We start from the raw sequence: 25,223 nt of genomic DNA on the forward strand, positions 1-25,223 counted from the left end.
TAAGTGCTTACCATGTACCTAATTTTTCTGATTTATAGATATGTGTGACTTTTCCTAAGGAAAGTGTATAAGTCTGTGAGATTTGATTTCAAACAGATTAAATTTCATTACAAGACAGGAAGGCAGGTATCCTAGTGTGTTTTTTGTCTTACGATCTTACTATAATTATTGTGTATTATAATATTTAAAAGCATGAATGATATTCAAAAAGTGAATTTGTTTAATTCCTCTATGTCCACTGTGTCTGCTTTCAGCTGTGTCCACTGCTGTGCTTCATTCATAGTGGAATCAGTTTTTCTGAGCTGTCCAGTACTGGTGTTCTCTAACACAGGTTGCTAGTGTCTAGAGACATTTTGAGTGTCATCAGTGTCATCACTGGAGAATGCTGTTGGCTTATAGTTGTGTAGGATACTTCTGCTGGTGGGCTAAGGATGTTGCTAACCCATCACTACTATATAACACTCACCCCACAACAAAGAACTATCTTGGCCAAAGTGTCAGTTGTGCGAAGATGGAAAATTTTTGTAATATACTAAATGATGAAATTTTATTGTGCAACATTTTTTTGGTGCCCATACACATTTTTTTTTGCGAGGGGGCCTCTATATATGAAATTCTTAGGTGCTCTGTTTAGGAACCAATTTGTGTATTAAATAAAGCCCATGACTTCCTAAGTCCAAGTGACCCTAGTTACAAACATTTATTATCAGAGGCTGAACTTTGGATTGACATGCTTTTATTGTGGCTTAGCTTTTTTGAAGCTATGAAAAATTCATAAAAATTTGTAATTAAGGTGCATCTGTATATATTCATAGATACAGAGAAATATCTTTCCATTGTATGAAATTTACTTGGTTTGTAATACAAACTCACAATAAATGATTGGTTAGTGTGTTATGCCAAGTAATAACTAAACACAGGCTGATAGATAAAATTCTAAGGTATTTTGACAGTGTTGAATTTTTAGGTTTTATAATAGTAATTCCAACAGTATTTATTTTCTACTTTTTTGTACATACAGGTAAAAAACTGGGTCAAAGAATTACGAAAAATGTTGGGAAATGAAATCTGTTTATGTATAGTTGGTAAGTATCATTCATTTTTTAAGATGTCTTGTATTTCTTTAATGTTTTATTAAGTACATAGCAAACAAGTAATTCTTGTTTAAAAGTGATACAAGAGTGGAAGAGTTAATGTCTTTAATACTAATATTTCAAATAATTGAGGATTTTAAGGTCATTTTCTATATTCCAGACTTGTAGGAATTCCTTTAAGGAACTACTGAGAAGCTTTTAAATCCATTAAGCTCCAGGTTCACTAGCCTTGCTTCAATTCAGCCTTTACTTTTTCACCATAAGATTGCTTTTAGAAAAAGAGTTTAGGAACTACTTTAAAACAAAACTAAAGCCAAAGACCTAAGCCAGTGTTCTTGTTCTATACATTTGATTATATACGTTGAAAAAAAAATTTCATTATCTTCAAGTAGTTGTACAAAGGGGGTTAGTTCAATTCAATATACCAATTATGGTGTACAATGAATCTTGAGAAATGTAACTCCTTCCATCATTTTCCCAACCACGCATACCCTAAAGTTACCTGGTATCACCCCACAACATTTCATATTTGTGTATTAAGTCATTATTAATATATTTGTATATTTTGTATCTGTATATTAAATGTTAAGACTCCACTTACCTACCTTCTCTCCATTCATCTGCCCCTGCCCCCCCTTGATTTCACCTTCTTCCCCTGACAGCACATTTCAGCTTCCTAGTATTTTATTGTTAAACTGTAAGTTAGTTGTTTGAAGCAGTTATACCATTACAATCTCCCTTGCATATACCAAGCTTTAGATAATATGTTTATGTACATGTATATGATCTGTATATGTTTTTATGCATTATAATATAAGTTTGACTTCCACACACAAGAGAAAACATGTGCCCTTTGTGTCGCTGAACATAATTTTTGTTAGGTCCATTCATTTCTCTGCAAATGATACAATAATTCTTCCTGATGGATGAATAGAATTCCATTTTGTATGTGTGTGTGTTTCTGTATAAAATTTTTTTGATCCATTCATCTATTGTAGAGCATCTGATCTGTCTCCATATCTTGGCTGTGGTGAACACTAGGGCATTGAATATGGTTTGTGCAAGTGTCCTTACCATATCCTGACTTGTTATCTTTTGGAAGAATGCCCAGGGATGCTATTTCTGGATAATAGGGTAGTTAGTTCTATGTTTAGTTTTTTGAGGAATCTCTAAACTGCTTGTAGTGATGACACTAATTTACATTTCTAACAGCTCACTATGCATTTTTGTATCAAGAACAAATTTTAACTTCAAATACACCAATAGGTCAGGATCCTAAGGTAATAAAATATTGCTAATAGAAAAAAAAAGACTTCTAGAACTCAGTTTTAAATGTGTAGAATTTTTCTTAGGTATCCTTTTTTCTCTAGATTGTTTATGTAATTTGCTGATATCTGAGCAACTAAATGTACTAGAGTTTATATTGTATACTCGGCAGACATTATTTCATTAAATCCTGATGATGCCGGAAGGGTTATATATATATATATAGAAAGAAGCTGAGTCTTGGACATATATAATTTTTTGCCCAATGTTAGGCAGTCACACAGATGGATTTGAACTGAAGTCTTCCAATTTCTGTGCTTATGGTCTTACTTCTTGTGATATATAGCCTCAGTCTGTTTTCTCTCTTTATTCTTGTGTGTCTATAATTGCAAGAGTGAGCATGAGAAACTAGGATAGTTGTAGTGGAGGATCAAGATGGTATTGGGGGAAATGAGAGAATGGAGTGTTCAGAGTTAGGGAAATTTTGCATGTAGCCATATATAATTTTTATTTCTTGAATCCTGACACATTAGATGGGTAAACTTTACAATCTCATACTAGTGTACAAATCTGGAAAAAGAGGCTATAGAGTTGATTTGTCCTAGTTTTTGGTCTAGATTCTTGATCTAGATTCTTAGGTTAGATAGCAGGAATAATGGGGTAATAGACCACATAGTTCCATGTCAGAACTGGAGCTAGTCATTAGTGTGGTTTGCATGGCTTTGTATAGTATTAAATATTTACCAAGAGTCAAAGTAGCCACAGTAATCTGAACATTTAGTTTTGAAATTCTGTCATCTTTCTGTAGAGAGAAATTACTAACCTGTACATAATACTTTGTCTTGTATATAGTTTATCTGACTTGGGGAAAGGAAGAAGAATCACAGAAACAGTGGGACAAAGGGTGAACATTGCAACAGCGATATTCACTAGACACTATGTTAGAAATGAACTTTACAACTTGGAGTGGGGGGAGCCAGGAAGAAGGTGGAGGAAAAATGAGGGAGGGGGTATCACTGCTCAAAAAGAAATGTATTCATGCTGGGCCCTGGTGGCTCACACCTGTAATAGAAGGCTGAGATCTGAGGATTGCGGTTCATAGCCAGCCGGACAGGAAAGACCATGCATGAGACTCTTATCTCTAATAAACTATCAGAAGACCGAAAGTGGGTTGTGGCTCAAGTGGTAGAGCACTTGAGCTGAAGAGTTGACAGTTAAAAAACATTAACTGGTTTAAATAAGCATGTGAATATTTAACTTAAGTTGTATATTTTATATGTTTTATATGATAAGATAGCTTAAGAATAATGGGTCCGTTTTAAGATTATTATGTTTGTGGGTTTTTTTCAGTTCATGTTTTTAAAATCTTAATATTTCAAATTGTTAAAAAATATTGGGTTTAGTAGCCTACTGAATTAAGTAGGATTAAATAATCCTACTTTAGGAAGTGGTGCTGTAGCTCAAGAGGTAGAGCGCTCGCCTTGAGTTGAAGAGCTGAGGGACAACGCGCAGGCCCAGAGTTCAAGCCCCACGACAGACAAAAAAAAAAAAAAAAAAAAAAAAAAAAAAAAAAATATATATATATATATATATATATATATAGAGAGAGAGAGAGAGAGAGAGAGAGAGAGCACTTAAATAATCCTACTTTAATGTTACATAAAGTTTATTAATGATGAGCATCAAGTATAAAAAGTCTTCCTTCTATTAGCAAGTATGACATGGGGATTTTAGTTTGAATTTAGAGTTGTAACAGTTTTTTGTTTTTTTTTTTTTTTAGAGTTGTAACAGTTTTGAGAGATCATTTATCATTGATCCTGAACTTGCATTGCATATAATTTCATATCATTAGGATAACATGAAGAACTTAAAATAATTTTAAAAAGGAGTGAAAACATTTTTTTCCCAAATATATATTAAGAATCTTTGTGTATAATAATAAAAATGACTTACTCCTTTTCACTAGACCTTCTTTCTTTCCACAAATTTTCCTCCTTAGTACTGGAATTTGAACTTAGGTCTTTGTGCTTTTTTTTTTTTTGGGTCCGGTCGTGGCACCTGAACTCTGGGCTTGGGCGCTATCCCTCAGCTCTTCAGCTCAAGGCTAGTGCTCTACTACTTGAGCCACAGCGCCACTTCGGGCTTTTTTCTTTTTGCTTATGTGGTGCTGAGGAATCGAACCAGTGCCTCAGGCATGCAAGGCAAGCGCACTACCACTGAGCCACCTTCCCAGCCCGTCTTTGTGCTTATTTAAACAAGTCCTCTACTACTTGTACTAATCTCAAGCGTTTTTCATATGTCAAGTAAGCACTCTGCCACTGAACTATATATCCTTAATCTCTTCCATATTCTTTAAATATGTACTTTTAATGAAGATACATTTTTTTGTTTTGTTTCTACTATTCTTTCCTTCCATAGCCTATTTGTTTTTCTGAGTTTAATAACAGTATCTTTTCTTTCGTGGTTTCTTTAGTTGGTTGTCTTTGTTTTAGACTACTAGCAAGCCCCCCTCCCCCCACTCCATGTAGCTGCAATTACACAGACTGAAGCAGAGCAGTGCTTTCAGAGCCTTATTTATTTTATTTTTGAAAGAATCCAAAGCCAAGCCAGACATTAGTGGCTCAATCCCATCTATTCAGGAAGTTGAGATCTAGAGGATAGCAATTCTGTGTAGCCGAGGCAGAAAGTCCAAAAGACTCCCATCTTCAAAAATAACCAGCAAAAAGCCAGTCTGGAGACATGGCCCAAGTGGTAGATTACAAGCCAAACAAGCCAGCCAAACTAGCATGAGGCCCCAAGTTCAAAGTACTGCTTGTAAAAAAAAAAAAAAAAAAAAGACTATGAAACTAAAACAAGCTTTAGAAAGCTGTCAGGAAATAGCAGACCAGTTTTCTGTGATATAGTCTATACTAACAACCATTGTGAGTAGTGACTGTTCAAAGAAGTAATAACTATGACGCCTTTAGTGGTAGATTTTAAAAAGACTTACATTTAAACTAACAAGTCGATTTTTAAGTTGTTATTTTAACTATGTAATTATTTATCACTTAATTTATTAAAATTAGTCAAGTTTGTTATATGATAAAGCAATGTATAAATATGTCCTACTTTTAGTAGGCTGTTTTGATATTTGTTGATGATTCTGGTCAAATGTAGAAAATGAGGCATTAAAGATCTATAAAAAAATTCACAGGAGTTTAGTTAATTTCTATCTGTTCTATTTTACTTTAGAGGCAGAATGTTGTACTAGTTTAGCAGAGCCACTTGCCACCAGATGGTGCTGAGTCTCTGGACTTGTACTTCCTTATTCTAAACAGTTCCTTGTGTCCTTTAATGAAGTTTATCTACAATTACGTTCTAAACTCTAAGGTCCATGGAAGAAATGATCTTAATTGTGAGAGGTTTTTTTTTTTTTTAACATTTCACCCAAAAGTCAATAATAAGATATAAAAAATGTATTGGATGTGTCTTTGCTTATGTTATTTTTGCCTATACCTGTCTTGTTTTAGTTACCTTTAACACTATGTGTACAGCTACCTCACCTTCTCTCTGGTATTCAATAAAGAATCTGTGTTTGGAAAGGTCTTCAGATGTTCTGATGGCTATTAAGCTTAATGTTTCCTTGGTTCTATTGCCTAAGAAGAGATAAATTTATTTTCTGTAATTTTACATCTATATGACATATACATTCATTTCTACACCAAGTTATTAAAATTGTTTCTTAAACCATCCAGTTTTTCTTACTCTAATATGAAGTACTTAAGCCATACAACTTAATTTTTACATTAACCATCTTATCCAGAAAGCAGTAATACTCTTAGGATCCAAGAGATTAGCCTAACATATTTTAATAAACCATAAATTAGCCATATTTATGGTTTACTTGACTGGTTTTAAGTTAGTTGGGGGATATAGAAAATTTTTTTCTTTTAACTAGTTATACTTTACTAAGATCATAGTTTATCTAGATTCCCAAGGGAATCCTAATCCTTAGTACATCAATGAATAGTGCCTAAGTCTTTAGGAAAAGTGGTTTCTTAGAATGCCTGAAACTTCAGGGGGGTTATACATTACCCATGTGCAGGAGGATAGGACATTCATTGTGACAGTCAGAAACAGTACTCACATCTTGGAGGTTAACCTTAGAGCTTTTAAGAAGACTTTCAAATGGACGTTTGTATTATTACATAATTAAAATGGCAATTAAATATTTTGAGTTGGCTTAGTTTAATTATTTTAAAAAAGCATCAGTACTAAGATCAGCATTTACTTTTTTCCAATTAGGTAATAAAATAGATTTGGAAAAAGAGAGACATGTTTCCATTCAAGAAGCAGAATCGTAAGTGTTATACTCTCCTCAATCCTTTATTTTCTAGTAGGAGTCTTCTTGTTTGTACTGTGTTATTTACCATTTAAATATTCTTCAAACCCCTTAAAGTGGATTGAACTGTTAGAGATTCAGTGAAGCATGTTTACACTAGTAATTTCTGGAGTTTGGGCAATATTTAAGGATACTTCACTTTCACATCCTTTTTTTATTTCAACAAAAAATACAAGAATGATGTAAATTTAAAAAAGTACAAGAAAAAACATGAAAAATACAAGAAAACTCATGATCAAATGTCAGTGAATCATAAAAGTCTGAGTTCCAGATTACTGTAGAAGAATTTCAGGTCCTATTTGTGTTATTTAAAACTAATTCAGTGTATAGAGAGGTGGGTGAATTAGTAAGTTATTAAAGGTAAATGAATAAGTCACTAAAATCACTGCTACTGAAAACTTGAAGTGTTTTACATTGATCACTGATTTTTTTTTTTAAGATATGCAGAGTCTGTGGGAGCAAAACATTATCATACTTCAGCCAAACAAAACAAAGGAATTGAGGAGCTCTTTCTTGACCTTTGTAAACGTAAGTACATTCAGATTTGGTATGTTTTAAAATGGCTTGTTTCAAAAAAGTATTTGTAATGTTACCAATTTCTATTAATGGACATATTGATAATTTGTGAGATTTTCATTCAATATCCTTAACTCATTTTTAAAAGTATAGCCCTGATATAAACAGGAACTAGTGGCTAAGAAATCACATATATAATATGTGATAACTATGTAGGATATATGAATAATTACTAAAAGCAGAAACAGAATTAAAGGAATAAAGCATTATTTAAGAGCTATAACACTCTGTTGCGGTGGGCAGACCTTTTTTTTTTTTTTTTGGCCAATTCTGGGCCTTGAACTCAGGGCTTGGGCACTGTCCCTGAGCTTCAAGGCTAGCATTCTACCACTTAAGCCACAGGGCCACTTCTGGCTTTTTCTGAGGAATTGAACCCAAGGCTTCATGCATGCTAGGCAAGCACTCTACCACTAAGCCACATTCCCAGCCCAAAGACCATTTTTTTAGATTGTCATTGATAAACTAGTGAAACAACTATGAATATGAACACACTGGACATAAGTTTCTTTATATAAACATAAAAGACATATCATATTAAGGAAAACCCTAGTCTATGAAATAATAGATTAATGATTTTCTCATATTATATTCCTTGACTTTATGGACCTCAGACTGTGGAATTTGATGCAACTGTAGAGTATTTTTTTTCTCTAGAGAAAAATAAATATTCACATAGACTTTGTTTTTTGTTTTTTTGGTTTTTTTTTGGGTCCGGTCATGGGGCCTGAACTCTGGGCCTGGCACTGTCCCTCAGCTCTTCAGCTCAAGACTAGCGCTCTACCACTTGAGCCACAGCGCCACTTCCGGTTTTTTTCTTTTTGCTTATGTGGTGCTGAGGAATCAAACCCAGGGCCTCTGGCATGCAAGGCAAGCGCTCTACCACTGAGCCACCTTCCCAGCCCTCACATAGACTTTGGAGTACATTTTTGTTTTACAAAATCCTGAAGTCACTCATAATTAATAGTGATTATCTAAGTCCCCTAATCAGCAGTATCAACATCACTTAGAAATGTGTTAGAAATGCCAGTTCTTGAGCCCTGACCTAAACCTATTGCATCAAAATATCTGGAGATAATAAGCAAAATCTGTGTTGGAACAAACCTTTTGTATATTTCTGATACGCAATAAAATGTGAGAACCATATGAGTGCTGTACATAACCACTTGAAGTTCTTGTTAAGATGCATCTTTTGTGGTAGTATATCTGTTGTGTCTTGAGGTTGCCATTTCTACAAGCACTCAAGTGTGGTAACAGTCTTCAGGCCATACTATGAGTAGATGATAATGAACCAGTGGATTACCAGTGTAATAACACTTTTTCCTGGTGCTAAACTCTGTACCAAAAGGTTGACTAAAAGAAAAAAAGCTGTGGCTCAAAATAGTAAAGTGCTAGCTTTGAGCGCAACAGTTTAGAAACAATGCTCAGTCTCTGAGGTCAATCCCCAGGACCTCCCCCTCTCCCCTCAAAAAAAAAAAAGAAAAGAAAAAAAGGCTTTCTGCACCCTTGCTCAGCTGGTGCTTTAACCACTTGAGCTATACTTCCAGACCTTAATTCATACATTTAATTTTTCCCCCTTATGTCCATTTAAAAACCATGTAGCATACAAGTGCTAATATATTTTATGCCTAACCTAACCAGGCACCGATGGTTCACTCCTGTAATCCTATTAGCTACTCAAGAGGCTGAGGATTGTGGTTCGAAGCCAGCCCGGGCAGAAAAGTCTCTGAGACCCAGTGGCTCTGTGGCTCATGTGGTAGAGTGTTAGCCTAAAGCACAAAGGCTCAGGGACAGTGTCCAGGCCCTGAGTTCAAGCCCTAGGACTGGCAAAAAAAAAATAATAATAATAATTAAAAATATATATATATGCCCTAGACACAGTAATTTTGAAAAGTTAAAATAATAATTAGAAATAGAATTTGTAATATTTTGTTATTGTCATTAAATTATCCTACATAAATTCTTCATTAATTGACTTTATTAACATCCCTTTTGCTTTAAGACTCCATATTTTCTTCCCTTGTCTTATTTTGCAAATATGTTTGTTCTATCAATCTATGTCTTGAATTTTCATTTTTTCTTAACTGTGTCTCTCAAAGAGTAGTTTTGGGGGGGGAGTAATTATGTTTTATCTTTAAGCAGCTGTACAAAGTGGTTATCATTCAACATGAAAGAACAGAAGTTTAAAATTTTAAATCTGATTTATTGGTTTTTCTTTTACAATTTGTGGGTTTTGTCTGTTATGAAAAGTCTTTGTCTAAGCCAAAATCTCAAGATGTTTCTTGTACAAAAGTTTGTATATCATGTCTTCCAGAAATTTTGTTTTATGTTAATATTCAAGTGTATAATTAATTTTTATTGGTTTTTCTATAGTTTTTTTGTTTGTTTTTTGTTTTTGTTTTTGGTAGGTCGTGGGGGCTGAACTCTGGGTCTGGGCCCTGTCCCTTAGCTCTTCAGCTCAAGGCTAGTGCCCTACCACTTGAGCCACAGTTTTCTCTGCTTTTGTGGTGCTAAGGAATCGAACCCAGGGCCTCATGCATTCGAGGCAAGCACTCTACCACTGAGCCAACTTCCCAGTCCCCTTTTATGTAGTTTTGAGATATCACTAGAGTTTATATTTTGCATATAAATGTCCTGTTCTTATAATGTTGTATTTGTTCAAAGCTAAAAAATACTTGTTTTCCTCTAGTGCTGGCTATTATACCACCAGGTATTATGCTTGCTGCTTGCAACTAGTTTGTTTGTTTTTTTTTTGGTCGGTCATGAGCCTTGAACTCTAGGCCTGGGCACTGTCCCTCAGCTCTTCAGCTCAAAGCTAGAGCTCTACCACTTGAACCACACCGCCACTTCCGGTTTTCTGAGTGGTTCATTGGAGACAAGAGTTTCACAGACTGTCCTGCCCACACTGCCTTTGAATCGCAATGTTCAGATTTCAGCCTCCCGAGTAGCTAGTATTACAGGCATGAGCCACTGGTGCCTGGCATAATTTTAAGAACTTATAGGTAAAGCAATTTCAATGAGTTGAGACAGCATTCATTATATTCAACTTTTTTTAAAATCAAAAGTCAGAAATAGCAATCATAGTGGTATCCTAAAATTATAGAAAGAGAAAACTCAAAAGACTGTAATTACTAATAATTTGTTCTTTCTCTCTCCCAGGAATGATAGAGACAGCCCAAGTGGATGAGAGGGCAAAAGGCAATGGCTCTAGTCAACCAGGAGCTGCCAGGCGAGGTGTACAGATCATTGATGATGAACCTCAAGCCCAGAGCAGTGGAGGAGGGTGCTGTTCTTCTGGATAACTGTTCATGCCTAAGAAATTTAAAAACAAAACTGTGGATCATTGCCCTCAACATGAAGACTGCCATATTCCAAGTCACATTATTTTACCAATGGAGTTATAGAATTAACAGTATTTTAAATTACGTTTATAACACTGCAGAGACCTTAAGTGCTAAACTTAGTGGAGTTTGTGACCAGAGAATTGGCATTTTCTACAAATGTTAACAAAGCAATTACCAATGGCCTTTTTACATTTTTTTCTTTAATGAGGAATAATATGCATGTAGAAAAGACATACTTAAAGGCTTCATTTATATTCTTTTAAATCAAATCTTTATTTAATAACTTATATATGTTGTTGGTATGGTATACATTTTTTGCAGTTCTTTGTATTTTGTGGTAGTTTGAATTGTATCACTCCTAAACTGCAAATTTTTTTTTTTTTTGATTAGCAGATACCTGAAGTACTATTTTTGCAGGGTTTGCACAGACCCCTAACTGTCTACTACTTTGATATAATCTATATCCATCCTGTATGCTGAGCTGGTTGTAAATTACATATTAAATATTTTATCTGCTTTTACCAACCGCAAGGTGCAAAAGTATATACGGTAGTTTCATTGATGACTGTAAAGTGGATTAACATTTGGAATAATGCCTAAGCTTTTGACTCTGGTATAAAGATTATTATTCCCCTTCACTTTTGTCTTAACTTGAAAGTGGCATATTTCACACATACTTTACTTGAATTGTTGCTGTTGTCACTTTTTTTTTTTTTTTTTTTTTGCCTTGTATTTTAAGATGGAATAGCAGCATTTGCCTTTGGGTATTGATTTCTCTTTTCTTTCTCTGTTTTGTTCTTTGATTTTGTTTGTTCTTTCTAAAAGAAAAGACAACTTCTGCTGAGTTTTTTCAAGAATGGTTACATTAGAAAAATTGGAGTGGTACATGTTAAGTTTCACTTACCTGACAGTTTGAGTTTCTTACATTAGAAGAATTGTAGTGGTACATGTTAAGTTTTAGTATCTATTTAGGCTTTCTATGAGATGGGATCACTGACATGAGAAGAGAGAAAGAGGTTCCAGTTGCCACTCACTAAAATTCATTCATATGGCATGTTCGTGGTAGTTTATATTCTTTAGTAGCATTTTTAGATCCCTGGTTAGCAAGTCTTTGCTTGTCAGAAATGACCACAGAAAATTCTTTGTCATTTTGTAGAAGCTATCCTTCTGAGTTTGTGTAGAGGGAATGATTTATGAAATACAGTTATAATGAACACTGGAAAGATTTATTGTAAGATTATTATATTCTTGTATACTTTGTAAGTTAATCCCATAGTAGTTTTTTTTCTTTAGCATTGACAGAAATTTATTAATTTTAATAGAATTAGGCATTGCTCAGAGAAGGAACACACAGATTGTGGTAATTACCATCTCTCTCTCTCTCTATCTATCTATATATTCCATTTCTGTCATGCTTGGAAAAACTAGTAAATGTGTTGTGTAAGGTAAAGTGGAATGGTTCCTGGATATATTTTTTTTTTCTGTCAGTCATGGGGCCTGAACTCTGGGCCTGGGCACTGTCCCTCAACTCTTCAGCTCAAGGTTAGCACTCTACCACTTGAGCCACAGTGCCACTTCTGGCATTTTCTGCTTATATGGTCCTGAGGAATCGAACCCAGGGCTTCATGCATACAAGGCAAGCACTCTACCACTGAGCCTGTTTCCCAGCCCTGGGTTTTCTTGTAAGAAGCAGTATATGCAATAAAGTTGTTAGCATTAACAGTTATGAGGCAGTAAAGAGGTTTTAGGTACTTCCATATTTTAAGTTAATAAACCTTCCCAAATGGGTTAAAAGTTGAATGACTTGACACTTCTGTAAAGCTGAGATTTTAGCTTAGGATTGTGTTCTCTGAGCTTTCACTTTACATTAATACTGTCCTTTCCAAACTCACACTGACCTTTCTGTTATGTGTATTTGAAGGTAGAGTGGAGAGTCAGCTGAAATTGTTTTTTACTCTCTTGGTTTCCTGTGAGGTTAGTTTTTATTCTGGAATTTAGAGGGGCAGCAGGAATCATGTGTCACAGGAAAAATTGTTTTTGCCCCTCTGGCTGGTTTAGAATGAATAAAGAAAGCTGTCATTCCTATTGTTATTGATGGAAAATAATTTCTTAATTGGAGTGAATTTTTTTTAGAATAGTGATGACATTGAGGTTTGTTTAAAAAAAAAATCTGACAGAGAACTATACTTCACTTTTTTATTTTTATTTTTATTTTTTTCTGCCTGGGCCCTGAACTCTGGGCCTGGGAGCTGTCCTTCACCTCTTCAGCCCAAGGCTAGCGGTCTACCACTTGAGTCACAGCGCCACTTTCAGCTTTTTTTTTTTTTTTTTGTCTGCTTATGTGGTGCTGAGGAATCGAACCCAGGGCCTCATGCATACAAGGCAAGCACTCTACCACGGAGCCACCTTCCCAGCCCCTTTATACTCTTTTAATTGTATACATTTATGCAAAATCAACTTAATATAACTTAGTGGTAAGGTATAAACTGTTCTCCATACTACTTTTCTTTACTGTCCCTTGTTGTTACTGTTTTTCTTCTTAATCTCAAGCATTTCAGTCTGCTCTTATAAAACCTTTAATTCAGATTAATTCAATAGCAACATATATCTGTGGTTTTAAGGCGTGAGAACCTGTTAAGTAGGAATCCTGTGAAAGAGCTATGATAGGACCAATGAACTGCACTGTGTGTATAAGAGGAAGATAAAGAGATGACAAACGAAGGCTGAGAATGTTTCTCAGATACTTTTCTTCATCGCTCTGATATACCATTTTATGTTCCTGTCCTAACAATTGTGCTATTAGGAAGAAGACACAAGTTACGGTGTTGTGTATTGAAAATAGCTAGGTAGGAGTAGGAGTAGTTTTTTTCAAATAGTAAGTATGTATACTTAATAACAATTTAAAGTTGGCCATTAGAAAGCCATTAAAATAGTCTGTTAAAAGTGAACGATCATTGTTTCTAACAATGATGGGTGTTTCTCATTTTGTTTGTGATTACAGAGGAAGATTATTGTTTTTAAAAATGCATACTGTAGCCAGGCACCAGTGGCTCAAGCCTGTAATCCTAGCCACTGAGGATGGCAGTTCAAAGCCAGCTAGGAAAGTCTGTAAGACTCGTATCTCCAGTTAATCAGCGCAGCGAAAAGAACAGAATCCAAAAGTGGAATTGTGACTTAACTGGTAGAGCACTAGCATTGAGGAAAAATCTCAAGCCAGGCCTTAGACCTCCTGTTCAAGCCCCAGAACCAGCATCAAAAACAAACAAACAAAACAAAACAAAAAAACAGTGGCTCACTCCTGTGATCCTAGCTACTCAGGAGGCTGAGATCTGAGGATCATGGTTCGAAACGAGCCTTTTGCAGAAAAGTCTGTGAGGGCAAATAGTGATCTGAACAGAAAAAGCTGCATGTTGCATCAAGAATCATGTTATTGTATGCAGTATGAAGATTTGGATTTGTTTTGTTTGAAATCTAAAAATACCTAAAATTACGTTGTTACTTCATTCAAGTCCTTTTTTAAAATACTAGTTATATATTATTAGTAGAGTTATTTTTCTTTGTTACTAAAGAAAAATTCCTTCTTAGGTTTCTAGAAGTTGAAGATGAGGTTGGGGAAATAGGGAAATAATATAATAAATAAAATGAAAGTTAAGAACATAAAACTACAGCTTGCCAATGTTTAAAATCACTTTGAAAATGCATTTTATAAGAGGTTCTAACTAAAAGTAATATATGCACTTTGCCAAATGTTAGATTATTTAAAAGTCTGTTATATTTGTTTCTTTTAATATGTAATTTAGTTTGCTATGTTGTAAGTGCTACCAGGAGTCTACATAATTGATCTTATATTATCTCCTGATAATATAATTTACTTTCATAATTACCATTTAGGGGTTCTCTGGAAGTAGTTTGATCTGTGCTTTTAATTTTCACAGTCTTTTCACCTCTGTGTGCCATTATAGAAGAGTTATCACAGTTTTCTATGTAGAAAGAGGGTAAAAGAAGGAATCCATTTTAGAATGTTGAGATCTAGAAAAGGCTATAGACTAGTGACGAATAGGATACTGACAATAATACCTAAAGATACAGAGACAAGTATCTTTTAAGTACTCTTTCCTAAATTACAAAGTGCACTACTGGATTTTAATACTGGGATTCTTTGACTTACTTGTACTTGATATGATCATAGGCTTCACCATAGTATGTTGCTGTTTTTTTTTCTTACTATTTTCCCAACTCAGATTACTGTTATTTAAACACCTTTAACAGAGTAATATATGTGGTGTTGTGGATCAAAATTTATATTTCACAAGTCTTGGATTTTGGCCTTTCTCTTAAGAAAACAAATTACAGTTTTGAGCAACAGTTTCATAATTGTGATTATTTTTTAGTACTGTCATACACAATGAGGAAGCTTAGAATTTAAGAATATAGACAATTTTGCCTGGGTGTGTGGCTCAGCAATAAATCACCTGCCTAGCAAGTTTGAAGCCCTGAGTTCAAACACCAGTACAGCCATCCTACCCCACAAAAAATGGCTTCCCAATTTCAAGCAGAAATGCTCCTTTTCTAAATACGTATCCCTTTGGCCTTTAGCATTGCTTTGCTATCCACAATGTATTTATCTTCTCTTTTATGAAAAATTGTGTGCTTTTGAGTGTTAGGCTTTCTGTTGCATCATTTTCTTTTTGGAAAACATGGAAGATTAGTGTTAAATGGCATAGCTAGTAAAACTTACTTTGAAAACATGCTGGCAGTTGGGCACCAGTGCTCACGCCTATAATCCTAGCTTCTCAGGAGGCTGGGATCTGAGGATCACAGTTCAAAACCAGCCCAGTCAGGAAAGTCTGTCAAACTCTTATCTCCAATTAACCACCAGAAAAACTGGAAGTGGCACTGTGGCTCAAGTGGTAGAACCCTAGCCTTGAGCTGAAGAGCTGAGGGACATTGCCCAGGCCCAGGGTTCAAGTTCCACAACTGACCAAAATCTTGGCCCCTTTAGAAGTCTTGGACATATATCCAAATGTGTCAGATTAAAGCTACAGATCAGGATGAGCTTCTTGCCTGTTTGAATGGCCTTTATTTGTAGTATACCAGTTCTCATTTGATTTTTGACATTTCTTGCAGACTATATCATCTTATCTGGTACTCAAGAAGGTAATACAATTTCCTTACACTGGAGAGTCCATTGAGCAGTGACAGAAATGTTAGCAACAGTGAAGATAAAAGTATGATAATCTGATAAAACATCAGTTGTATTTAGTAAACTCTTGCACAAACTAAGGGAACCATTATATGTAATACTTCTTACAAATGTGAAATCTCATTTTGTATGGAAACTTACTATGTAAGAAAGATTTAGGAAAAGTAATAAAAAATAGAGATACTGTCAAAGTGCCCCTGGGACCCCTACTCAAGTGGTAACAATGGTTACCATTTTAACCTATGCTTCTCAGTTACTTCTATCTCTTCTCATGCATATATATTTATATATGGAAATACATAGTCATATGGAGTTTAAGTACATAAATTGTGTCTTACTTTGCATGTGTTTTACAGCTTGCTTTTCTTCTTACCCCTGATGTTAGGAATGCTTCAGTAAATACCTACTTTTTAATTTTATTTTCTACCCACCTCTTTGGATATGTTTTCTCTTAATTTTTTAAAATAATTTCTGACTCCATGTAACTATCCTAAAAGGAATCTGACCAATTACATAGATCTCATTAGTCTCAAGGATTAAATGCTGGCCAGAGCTTAGGCCGAATCAAGCTTGTGAGTTAGGAACTTAATGCAGGAGGTAGAAAGGAATCAGCTTACAGTTGATAAGAGATTCTTTACATTGGGCCTACAGCTTATGGATTACTAGATAAAATGTAGAGTTAACTGTAGCAAGTTCTTTACTCAGTGTGGTTTTGAGGGGAAGGGGAAAGCATAGTTAATATGGGGAGAGTACTGTGTGGAGTAAAACAGCATTGTGCAATTAAACTTAGAACTGAATGCTAGCAAAAATGCAAACTTTTGTTTAATCTGTGTCTTTAATAAAAGACAAAAGTCCCTTTTAGGTTTTCCTTTCACCACTATCCCACTTCCCTCTTTAGAGGTAAATTAACAATTTGGTCTACAGCTGTATCTTAAGCATGAATTTTAAAATTTAGATTTGACCTTTATGGATTTTCAGTTTCCTGAGTGTAATTTCTACATTTGGTCAAATTACATCCTCCACTTACAAGCTTAACAAGAACAAACTAGAATCACACAGTGTAAAAGAAAGGTAAATTGGTGACAGTGTTTTATTTATCACAAACCTTCAATAGTAACTAGCATTCTGGGGGAGTAAAATCAAACACTTGGTTGGGAAAGAAGAAAAGGTACAAGCACCTTAATACCAGCGTTAGGCTTGTTTTTCCTAGCTATTCAGGAGGCAGAGATCTGAAGATCACAGTTAAAATCCAGCTCAGGAGGGAAGTGTGTGAGGCTCTTATCTTCAATTAAACACCAAAAAAGCTAGAAGTGGTGCTGTGGCCCAAGCAGTAGAGCACTGGAGTTGAGCAAAAAAGCTCAGGGACAGTGTCCAGGCTCTTGAAGTTAAGCCCCAGGTGGAGTATGCGCATGCGCGCATACACACACACACACACACACACACACACACACACACACACACAGAGTACCTTGTTCAATCTCTGTGTATAATTTCTGTAGTTCTCTTGCTAATCATTTCTAGTTCTATTGATTATAATCTAATAAGGTACAATAAATTATTTTACTTTTTTAGTTGTCTTTTAATTTAAGATGAACTATAACTTAAAACGTTTTGGAGATGATTCCATGGGATACCGAAAATAATTTTTTTGTATGTATTAGAATGGAATAATTCTGTAGATGTTTATACTCTGGAGTTTCTTTAATTTTGGGGGGGAGGGTGTAGTATGTGTTGATAAGTTTTGGAATTGGAGTCACTTTGGTACCCAGACCTATCTGTACTGGGTTTTTTTCTGAGATCTTATCTTAGTGCTTGCTAAGTTCTTGCTTGCATTCTACTATTTGAGCTACATTTTTCTTTAATTATTTTTCATGTAGGGTCTCAGTTTTTAAAAAGGGATTTATTCAAGTAATTCTACAAAAGTATAGAGCATCAATGTCACTCCTTACATCATTCTCTCCCATCTTGTGGGTCTCAAGTTGTTGCCTGAGGTAGGCCTCACACTGCAATCTTAGACAGTAATCTTTCTACCTATACCTCCAGCCTTGCTAGGATTGGAAGTGTATGCTACCACATCCAGCTTAGTTAAATAGGCATTAATTTCTTCCTTGTTAGTGGTTTGTTGTTTATACTGTTTCCTAAGCTTCATTTGTTTTTTTAGCTAGTCAGACATTTTATACTGTATTTCCAGTTTTTCAGTGCTCATGATTTTTTTTTTTTTTTTGGGGGGGGTCATAGGCCTGGGCGCTGTCCCTGCGCTCTTCAGCTCAAGGCAAGCTCTCTACCACTTGAGCCACAGCGCCACTTCCAGTTTTCTAGTGGTTTATTGGAGATAAGAGTCTCATAGACTTTTCCTGCCTGGGCTGGCTTTGAACTGGGATTCTCAGATCTCAGCCTTCTGAGTAGATAGGATTACAGGCTTGAGCCGCCGGTGCCCAGCATGAATTTCTTTAGTTTATACTTAACATAGAAGGTCTTTATTTCTCTAAATTTAAAGGAAACATTACAAGACATAAAATTTTTGAGTCAGCAGTTTCTTTCTTTCAGAATTGGGAATACTTTAGCCTGCATTCTAACATTTAGGGTTTCTGCTTAGAGGTCCACTGTTGTTCTGAAAGGATTGCCTCTGTAAATAACTTGACATCTCAGTCTTACAACTTTTAGTATTCTTTATTCTTTATTCTCTGTATTTTAAGTATAATATGACATGGAGAAGTTCTCTGCTCCTCTGGGATTTTAGGTGTGTCATGTACCTGGATGTCCATTTCTTTCCCTAGATTTGAGATTTTTTCTGCTATGACTTATTTATTTATTTATTTATTTATTTATTTATTTATTTATTTATTTTATTTTATTTTTTGGGGTCCGGTCATGGGGCCTGAACTCTGGGCCTGGGCGCTGTCCCTCAGCTCTTCAGTTCAAGGCTAGTGCTCTTGAGCCACAGCACCACTTCCGGCTTTTTTCTTTTTGCTTATGTGGTGCTGAGGAATCAAACCCAGGGCCTCAGGCATGCAAGGCAAGTACTCTACCACTGAGCCACCTTCCCAGCCCCTCTGCTATGATTTATTGAATAAATTTTCCATGACTTTAGTATGTATTCATTTCCTCTTCTGTATTGTGAATTCATTAATTTGTTCTTATAATTATGTCCAAGAGATCTTGATTCTGCAGTTATAATTGCCTTTTCTTTTTTCTTTATGTCTATTCTCTGATACTCTTTTTTTCTCTCCGGTCTAATCTATCTGTGTTGCTTTCTATAGAGTTTAAATTTTTTAACTTATTGAGCTTTTTCAAAATTTCTGTTTGGTCATATGCCCTTTAGAATCTAACTCTTACGAATTTCTCATCCAAAATGTTTAATTTTCTTTTCCATTTCTTGAACTGAGTTCTTTAATACATCTGTATTCAGTCCTCTTTATAGTCATTGATCATTTTTAAGACTAGACTTTTGAATTCTTTGGCATCTCAACCCTTTCAATATCTTTGGGTTCAGTTACCGAAGGGTTATAAACTTTTAGGGTTGTGTTGCCTTTTTCCTATTTGTTGTGTATGTTGTACTGTGCATGTTTGTTGAGAGGTATCTCTTCTGGTTTTATGTGGGGATTTTCTTAGAGTCTTCTTGAGAGTTTAATCCCTAGTACTCTTCAAAGAGAAAACAACTTGCCATAACAGCAATGACACCAAAGAAGCCAGCTATTAAGATACAATAAAAATCAGATTTAAAGACAACTACAGTTACTATCTGCAACCATAGAAAGTCCCAAAAATAATGTAATACATGAAGTTAAAAGTTAATAAAGGAGCAGGTGTCAGTGGTTCATGCCTTTACCCTAGCTACTCATGAGGCTGACATATGAGGATCACGGTGCAAAGCCAACCAGGCAGGAAAGGCCATGAAATTCATCTCCAGTAAACCACCAGAAAAGAAGTGGCAATATGGCTCAACTGGTAGAGCTCTAGCCTTGAGCTGAAGAGCTAAGGGACAGCACTCAGGCCCTGAGTTCAAGCCTCACAACCACCAAAAAAGAAAAGGTAAAAGTAATAATAAAAGTGAAATAAAGAAGGGGGGGGCAGGGAAAGGGAAAAGAAAAGTTTAACTGAAATATGAGGAGAAAGACTGACTAAGAATAATGCAGCTGGGCATGGTGGCGTGCATCTGTAATCCCAGCTACTCGGAAGGCTGAGCCCAGAGGATCGCTTGAGTCCAGGAGTTCTGGGCTGCAGTGTGCTATGCCGATCGGGTGTCCTCACTAAGTTCGGCATCAATATGGTGACCTCCCAGGAGCCGGGGAACACCAGGTTGCCTAAGAAGGGGTGAAGCGGCCCAGGTTGGAAACGGAGCAGGTCAAAACGCCCATGCTGATCAGTAGAAAAATGCATATATTTGAAAATGTAAGAACGAAAAAGATAGCATTAAAGTAAAAAAAAAAAGTATTTAAAAAAATAAAAATAGTCTGGAAAAAAATAATTGGCAAAACTTCTCCCTAGGTGTTCTAATCATGGACTCTGCCAAGTCCAGGGTGGAAGTGCTGGGTGATGTCTGAAGTCTACTGTAGATCCTCTCTTTGCACTCTACCTACCGTTCATGCCACATATTGCCAGAGGACCCAGCAGACCAAAGAGTTCAGGCTGCACTCAGTTTAAATCTTGCTTTCTTTGCATATAGGAACCCCTGTTGGTGCCAATTAACTTGGCAGTCTGTGGGCCACTCAGATTCTTACTCCAGAGACCCGAAATATGTGTACAGATGGGCAGCAAATGTCCAAGGCACGGGGTGTCCCCTGAGTTGGAGAGTGGGTAAAAGAAAACAGTTTACCTCTGCACTGGAGGATAAGTCCTGTAAGAACCTGGCTCTCTGTTTATCTCAGCAGTTGCATATCCCACCATAGCTGACCTGTGTATGATTAACTATTGATTCCCAATGCTCTTCCTCTCTCCTTGGAATATAGCTTCAATTATTACCCCTTCTCATTCCCATAGGAAAGTTCTAGCCTGCCATCTTACCCTGGAAGTCTGACACTTTTTCATGGATAATATTTGTGATTTAGTCTATTGAAAGTTAAGGATCCAGGCTGGGAAGGCGGCTAAGTGATAGAGTGCTTGCCTAGCATACATGAAGCCCTGGGTTCAATTTCAGTACCACATACACAGAAAAAGCTGGAAGCCACACTGGGCTCAAGTGGTAGAGTACTAGTCGAGTAAAAGAAGCTCAGTGCCCAGCCCGAGTTCAAGCCCCAGGACTGGCAAAAACAAAAACAAAAACAAAAAAACTATACTGTTCTACTGTTATACTAAACAGGATTTATAAATGGTACTAAAAAAAATAGCTCTTCCCACAAATTACCCCCTAAACCAAGTACTTCTTTTTTTTAAAAAAAAGAAAATAACAAAAGAAAACAAACTCTTGGACTTAGTGAAAATGGAGAAGTTTGGGAATGTCACTACCCTAGTTCTGACATAAATCTGCTTAGATCACTGGGGAAGGTTAAGATTGATTCTATGACCTCTGGTCACTTGAGATTTAACTAATATCTTTCTGTACTCAGTAAATTAGGAGCTTTTTTAATCCATATTTTTTCTAGTGCTGTTGTTCTTCGATTTCCTAACCATCTCTGCTTTAAAAATACCTTAACATGAATTGAGCACTGGTAGCTCAAGTCTATAATCCTAGCTACTCAGGAGGCTGAGATGAGAGGGTTGTGGTTTGAAGCCAGCTTAGGCAAGAATGTTTGACTCATCTCCAATTAATCACAAAATGAAAGTAGAGCTATGTAACTGAAGTGGCAGAGTGTAGCTTTGATAAAAAAAGCTGGACAGCACCCAGAACTAGCAAAGGAAACTCTTAATGTGATGCTTGATGTTTCTATACTATTTCGTAGACTTTGAAAGAAGAGTAACATTGACTTGAGGATGAAGTAGGGATTAAAAGGAGCACATACACACCCGCCCCCCCATATATGTGGGTGTGGGTGTGTGCACTCAAAGATTTGTTGAACATTCAATTTGACAATCTATTTTCCTCTCCTATATAAGTCTGGGAACTTCATTAAAACTGGAACATTATCCTATCTCCTGGCTAGCATCTGTCCTGCCATTTCCATCCAGCAGATACTAGGGTGATAGATGAAATGTCCATCCAGTGAGATCTCATATTTAACATTTTAAAATTAAATAATACCAATACCACCATCAATCGAGGAATGAGTTTAATCAACAGACATGATTAAACAAAAAAATGTCTTCTCCATCTATTGCTTTTATAGTCAGATGTCCTACAGCTAGCTTAAGGGAATTATTGGAACAAATCAAAAGGCATATTCCAAGAGGTACCGTAATAGGGTATCAGGAGCAGTAAGATAAGTAGTTTTGGTAAGAGATGCAGGGTACTAGGAAGCAGTAAAATAAGTACACAGAGGAACTGATTCCTCTGTTTTGACAGGATTACTGTGGTGTCAAACACTTTGAGCCTAAGCAACCACACAACCTGCGGTTTTCCACTGGCATCAAATATTCTCTATGTATACTAATCATAGTTCCACAGGGCCCTAGGGACACACACTTACCCACTGTGTGTGTCAGTGAGTGATGCTGAGTATATGAGGAGTCACGTGTTACCAATATTTTTTGAAGACTTGAAGGCCTTGAAGAGTGATTTTTAAAATTCTGTGCAACTGAGTCTGGGAAGGTGGCTCAGTGGTAGAGCGCTTGCCTTGCATGCATGAGGCCCTGGGTTCAATTCCTCAGCACCACATAAGCAAAAAGAAAAAAGCTGGAAGTGGCCCTGTGGCCCAAGTGGTAGAGTGCTAGCCTTGAGCTGAAGAGCTGAGGGACAGTGCCCAGGCCCAGAGTTCAGGCCTCACGACCGGATCCCCCCCCCCAAAAAAAAACAACCCTCTGTGCAACTCCAGAGCTCAATAGAATTTTGTAAATGAGAAACATCTACATTGCCGAAATAAACAATTATTTATTATTCCATTATTTATAGAATTTCTTCGAACACGCTCTAATGCTGAAATGAATTTGAATTGCTAGTTTAGACCAAAGATATATGGAAAGAAGTACACAGACAGGTGATGTATTTCTCAACCCAGAGTGCACATCAAGATCATTCTATACTGATACTTAGACCCCACTCCCAGCAATATTGATCATGTCTAGAAACTGAACATATTTATATTTTTAAAAACTCATCAGATGATCTTTTTTTTTTTTTTTTTTTTGTCAGTGGTGGGGCTTGAACTCTGGGCTTGGGCTCTGCCCCTTTGCTCTTCAGCTCAAGGCGAGCTCTCTACCACTTGAGCCACAGCGCCACTTCTGGTTTTCTATTGGTTTATTGGAGATAAGAGTCTCACAGACTCTTTCCTGGGCTGGCTGTGATACTCAGATCTTAGCCTCTTGAGTAGCTAGGATTACAGGCGTGAGCCAACGATGCCCGGCTTCATCAGATGATCTTAACATGCAGCCAGGCTTGGGAAATATCCAAGTAACCAACATGTGAGAAATGGAGCAGGTTTCAAGAAATGACAAAAGTGAATCTGGTAAGAGAAGCAAAATGCCTTCAGTAATTGCTTACGGTCTTCATTAGTAATACTGGGGACAGTCATTGTTACTGGTTTTTGTAGGCATGATTAGTAATTGGATCCAGACACTTAAGGGGACATGAGAGTAAGACCACCTGCTTAATAGTTAGTCTATGGGACATTATTAACAACTAAAAATATTAAAAGAATTCTTCTTGAAGCTTTCTAAAAAGGTTAATAATTATTACCCAGTTCTTTCAACCTTTAAATTACTTTTTGAAAATGAAGTAGAAATAAGGCACGAATTCTATTAGAAGATTGTGCTACTAGTGTAGATTAATTCTACTTATTAAATGCTTCCCTGGCGTCCATTTTTCACCACAAAAAAGGCTAACTTAATCCTTGTTCTGAGCTTGCGTATTGAGCAATTCTGGACATTTGTGTGTAGAGTGATAAGCCTTTTCACAGGCGTAGTCCAATATAGAATAAAAATTCATTCTTGGAAAGCAATTTCAAATTCATAAAGTGAATCTTAGTATCTTGAAAAGACAGCATATGAGTTTGTGGTGTCACAGAATTATTATTCCTAAGGGAAATTTCCAATATTCTCTGATTCAATAAAGATGCAGGATAAACATTGATGCTGACATGACCTGAGGCATACTAACAAATCTAGTTCTATTTGACCTGTTTGAAGATAAGTATGGTTAATCAAGAGCTACATAGTTTTAGTCACAGATATTTTATTCTTTATGAAGAATAAATTTAATTACAGCCGGGCGCTGGTGGCTCATGCCTGTAATCCTAGCTACTCAGGAGGCTGAGATCTGAGGATCGCGGTTCAAAGCCAGTCCGGGCAGGAGAGACCGTGAGACTCCTATCTCCAATAAACCACCAGAAAACCGGAAGTGGCGCTGTGGCTCAAGTGGTAGAGCACTCGCCTTGAGCTGAAGAGCTGAGGGACAGCGCCCAGGCCCAGAGTTCAAGCCCCACGACCGACAAAAAAAGAAAAAAGAAAAAAAAGAATAAATTTAATTACAAAAATTCTCCATGTAAAGTAGGACATGCTATAATTCAGAGTTTTGTTTTTGTTTTTTTTTTGGGGGGGGGAGGTCTGGTCGTGGGGCCTGAACTCTGGGCCTGGGCGCTGTCCCTCAGCTCTTCAGCTCAAGGCTAGTGCTCTACCACTTGAGCCACAGCACCACTTCCAGCTTTTTCTGCTTATGTGGTGCTGAGGAATCGAACCCAGGGCCTCATGCATGCAAGGCAAGCGCTCTACCACTGAGCCACCTTTCCAGCCATATTCAGGGTTTTTGTAAAGAATATTTTCATAGGATGGGTTGGAACTATTTTTTCCTTCAAATTATCTGGTTTTTGTGAGTAAATAGTTTACCACAAAAATTGCTTTGTAAAATTTCAAAACAAAATCATTAAATGAAAGTTAACTTTAATAGAAATGTTCATTGCTTTATTTCTTCCACAAGTTCCTGTACTTTTTTTGTCATGATTTATATTCTCCAATATGCTTTATCTCATGCTTGACTGAATACAAATGTGAAGGGGGATTAAATGTGTTCACCATTGCAATTTGGCATTAATTGTAATACTCTGTAATTCACATTACAATATGTCATTTCCAGTCAAATTGTGAGAGACTGTAATTGTATTTTAGAGTCCTACTGCCATTGCTTATAGCTACTTCATTTGTGTTTTAATATACCATGACAAATTTGTGAATGGAAATACAATCTCATAACAATCCAAGAAACAAATATTGACCTTTTCCTCTAGTAAAATGGCAAGAAAATTATTTCTTAACAAATGAAGAGAAAGTGATGATAA

At 36.3% G+C, this 25,223-nt stretch overlaps 1 protein-coding gene across 1 annotated transcript in view; it reads left to right on the top strand.

Moving 5' to 3' along the window:
- The window catches only part of Rab21 (RAB21, member RAS oncogene family), a 28,161-nt gene extending 16,972 nt beyond the window's left edge, over nt 1–11,189 (top strand). The window contains exons 4-7 of the mRNA XM_069988713.1: nt 1,022–1,085; nt 6,645–6,699; nt 7,181–7,269; nt 10,474–11,189. Coding sequence (XP_069844814.1) covers nt 1,022–1,085; nt 6,645–6,699; nt 7,181–7,269; nt 10,474–10,616 — 351 coding nt within the window. The 3' untranslated portion in view covers nt 10,617–11,189. The remainder of the gene's footprint in view (nt 1–1,021; nt 1,086–6,644; nt 6,700–7,180; nt 7,270–10,473) is intronic.
- The last annotated feature ends 14,034 nt before the right edge of the window (nt 11,190–25,223 follow it).

The sequence above is a fragment of the Dipodomys merriami genome, unplaced genomic scaffold, assembly GCF_024711535.1.
Source record: "Dipodomys merriami isolate MVZ:Mamm:240054 unplaced genomic scaffold, mDipMer1.0.p SCAF_10, whole genome shotgun sequence".
In the NCBI taxonomy this organism is placed as follows: domain Eukaryota; kingdom Metazoa; phylum Chordata; class Mammalia; order Rodentia; family Heteromyidae; genus Dipodomys; species Dipodomys merriami.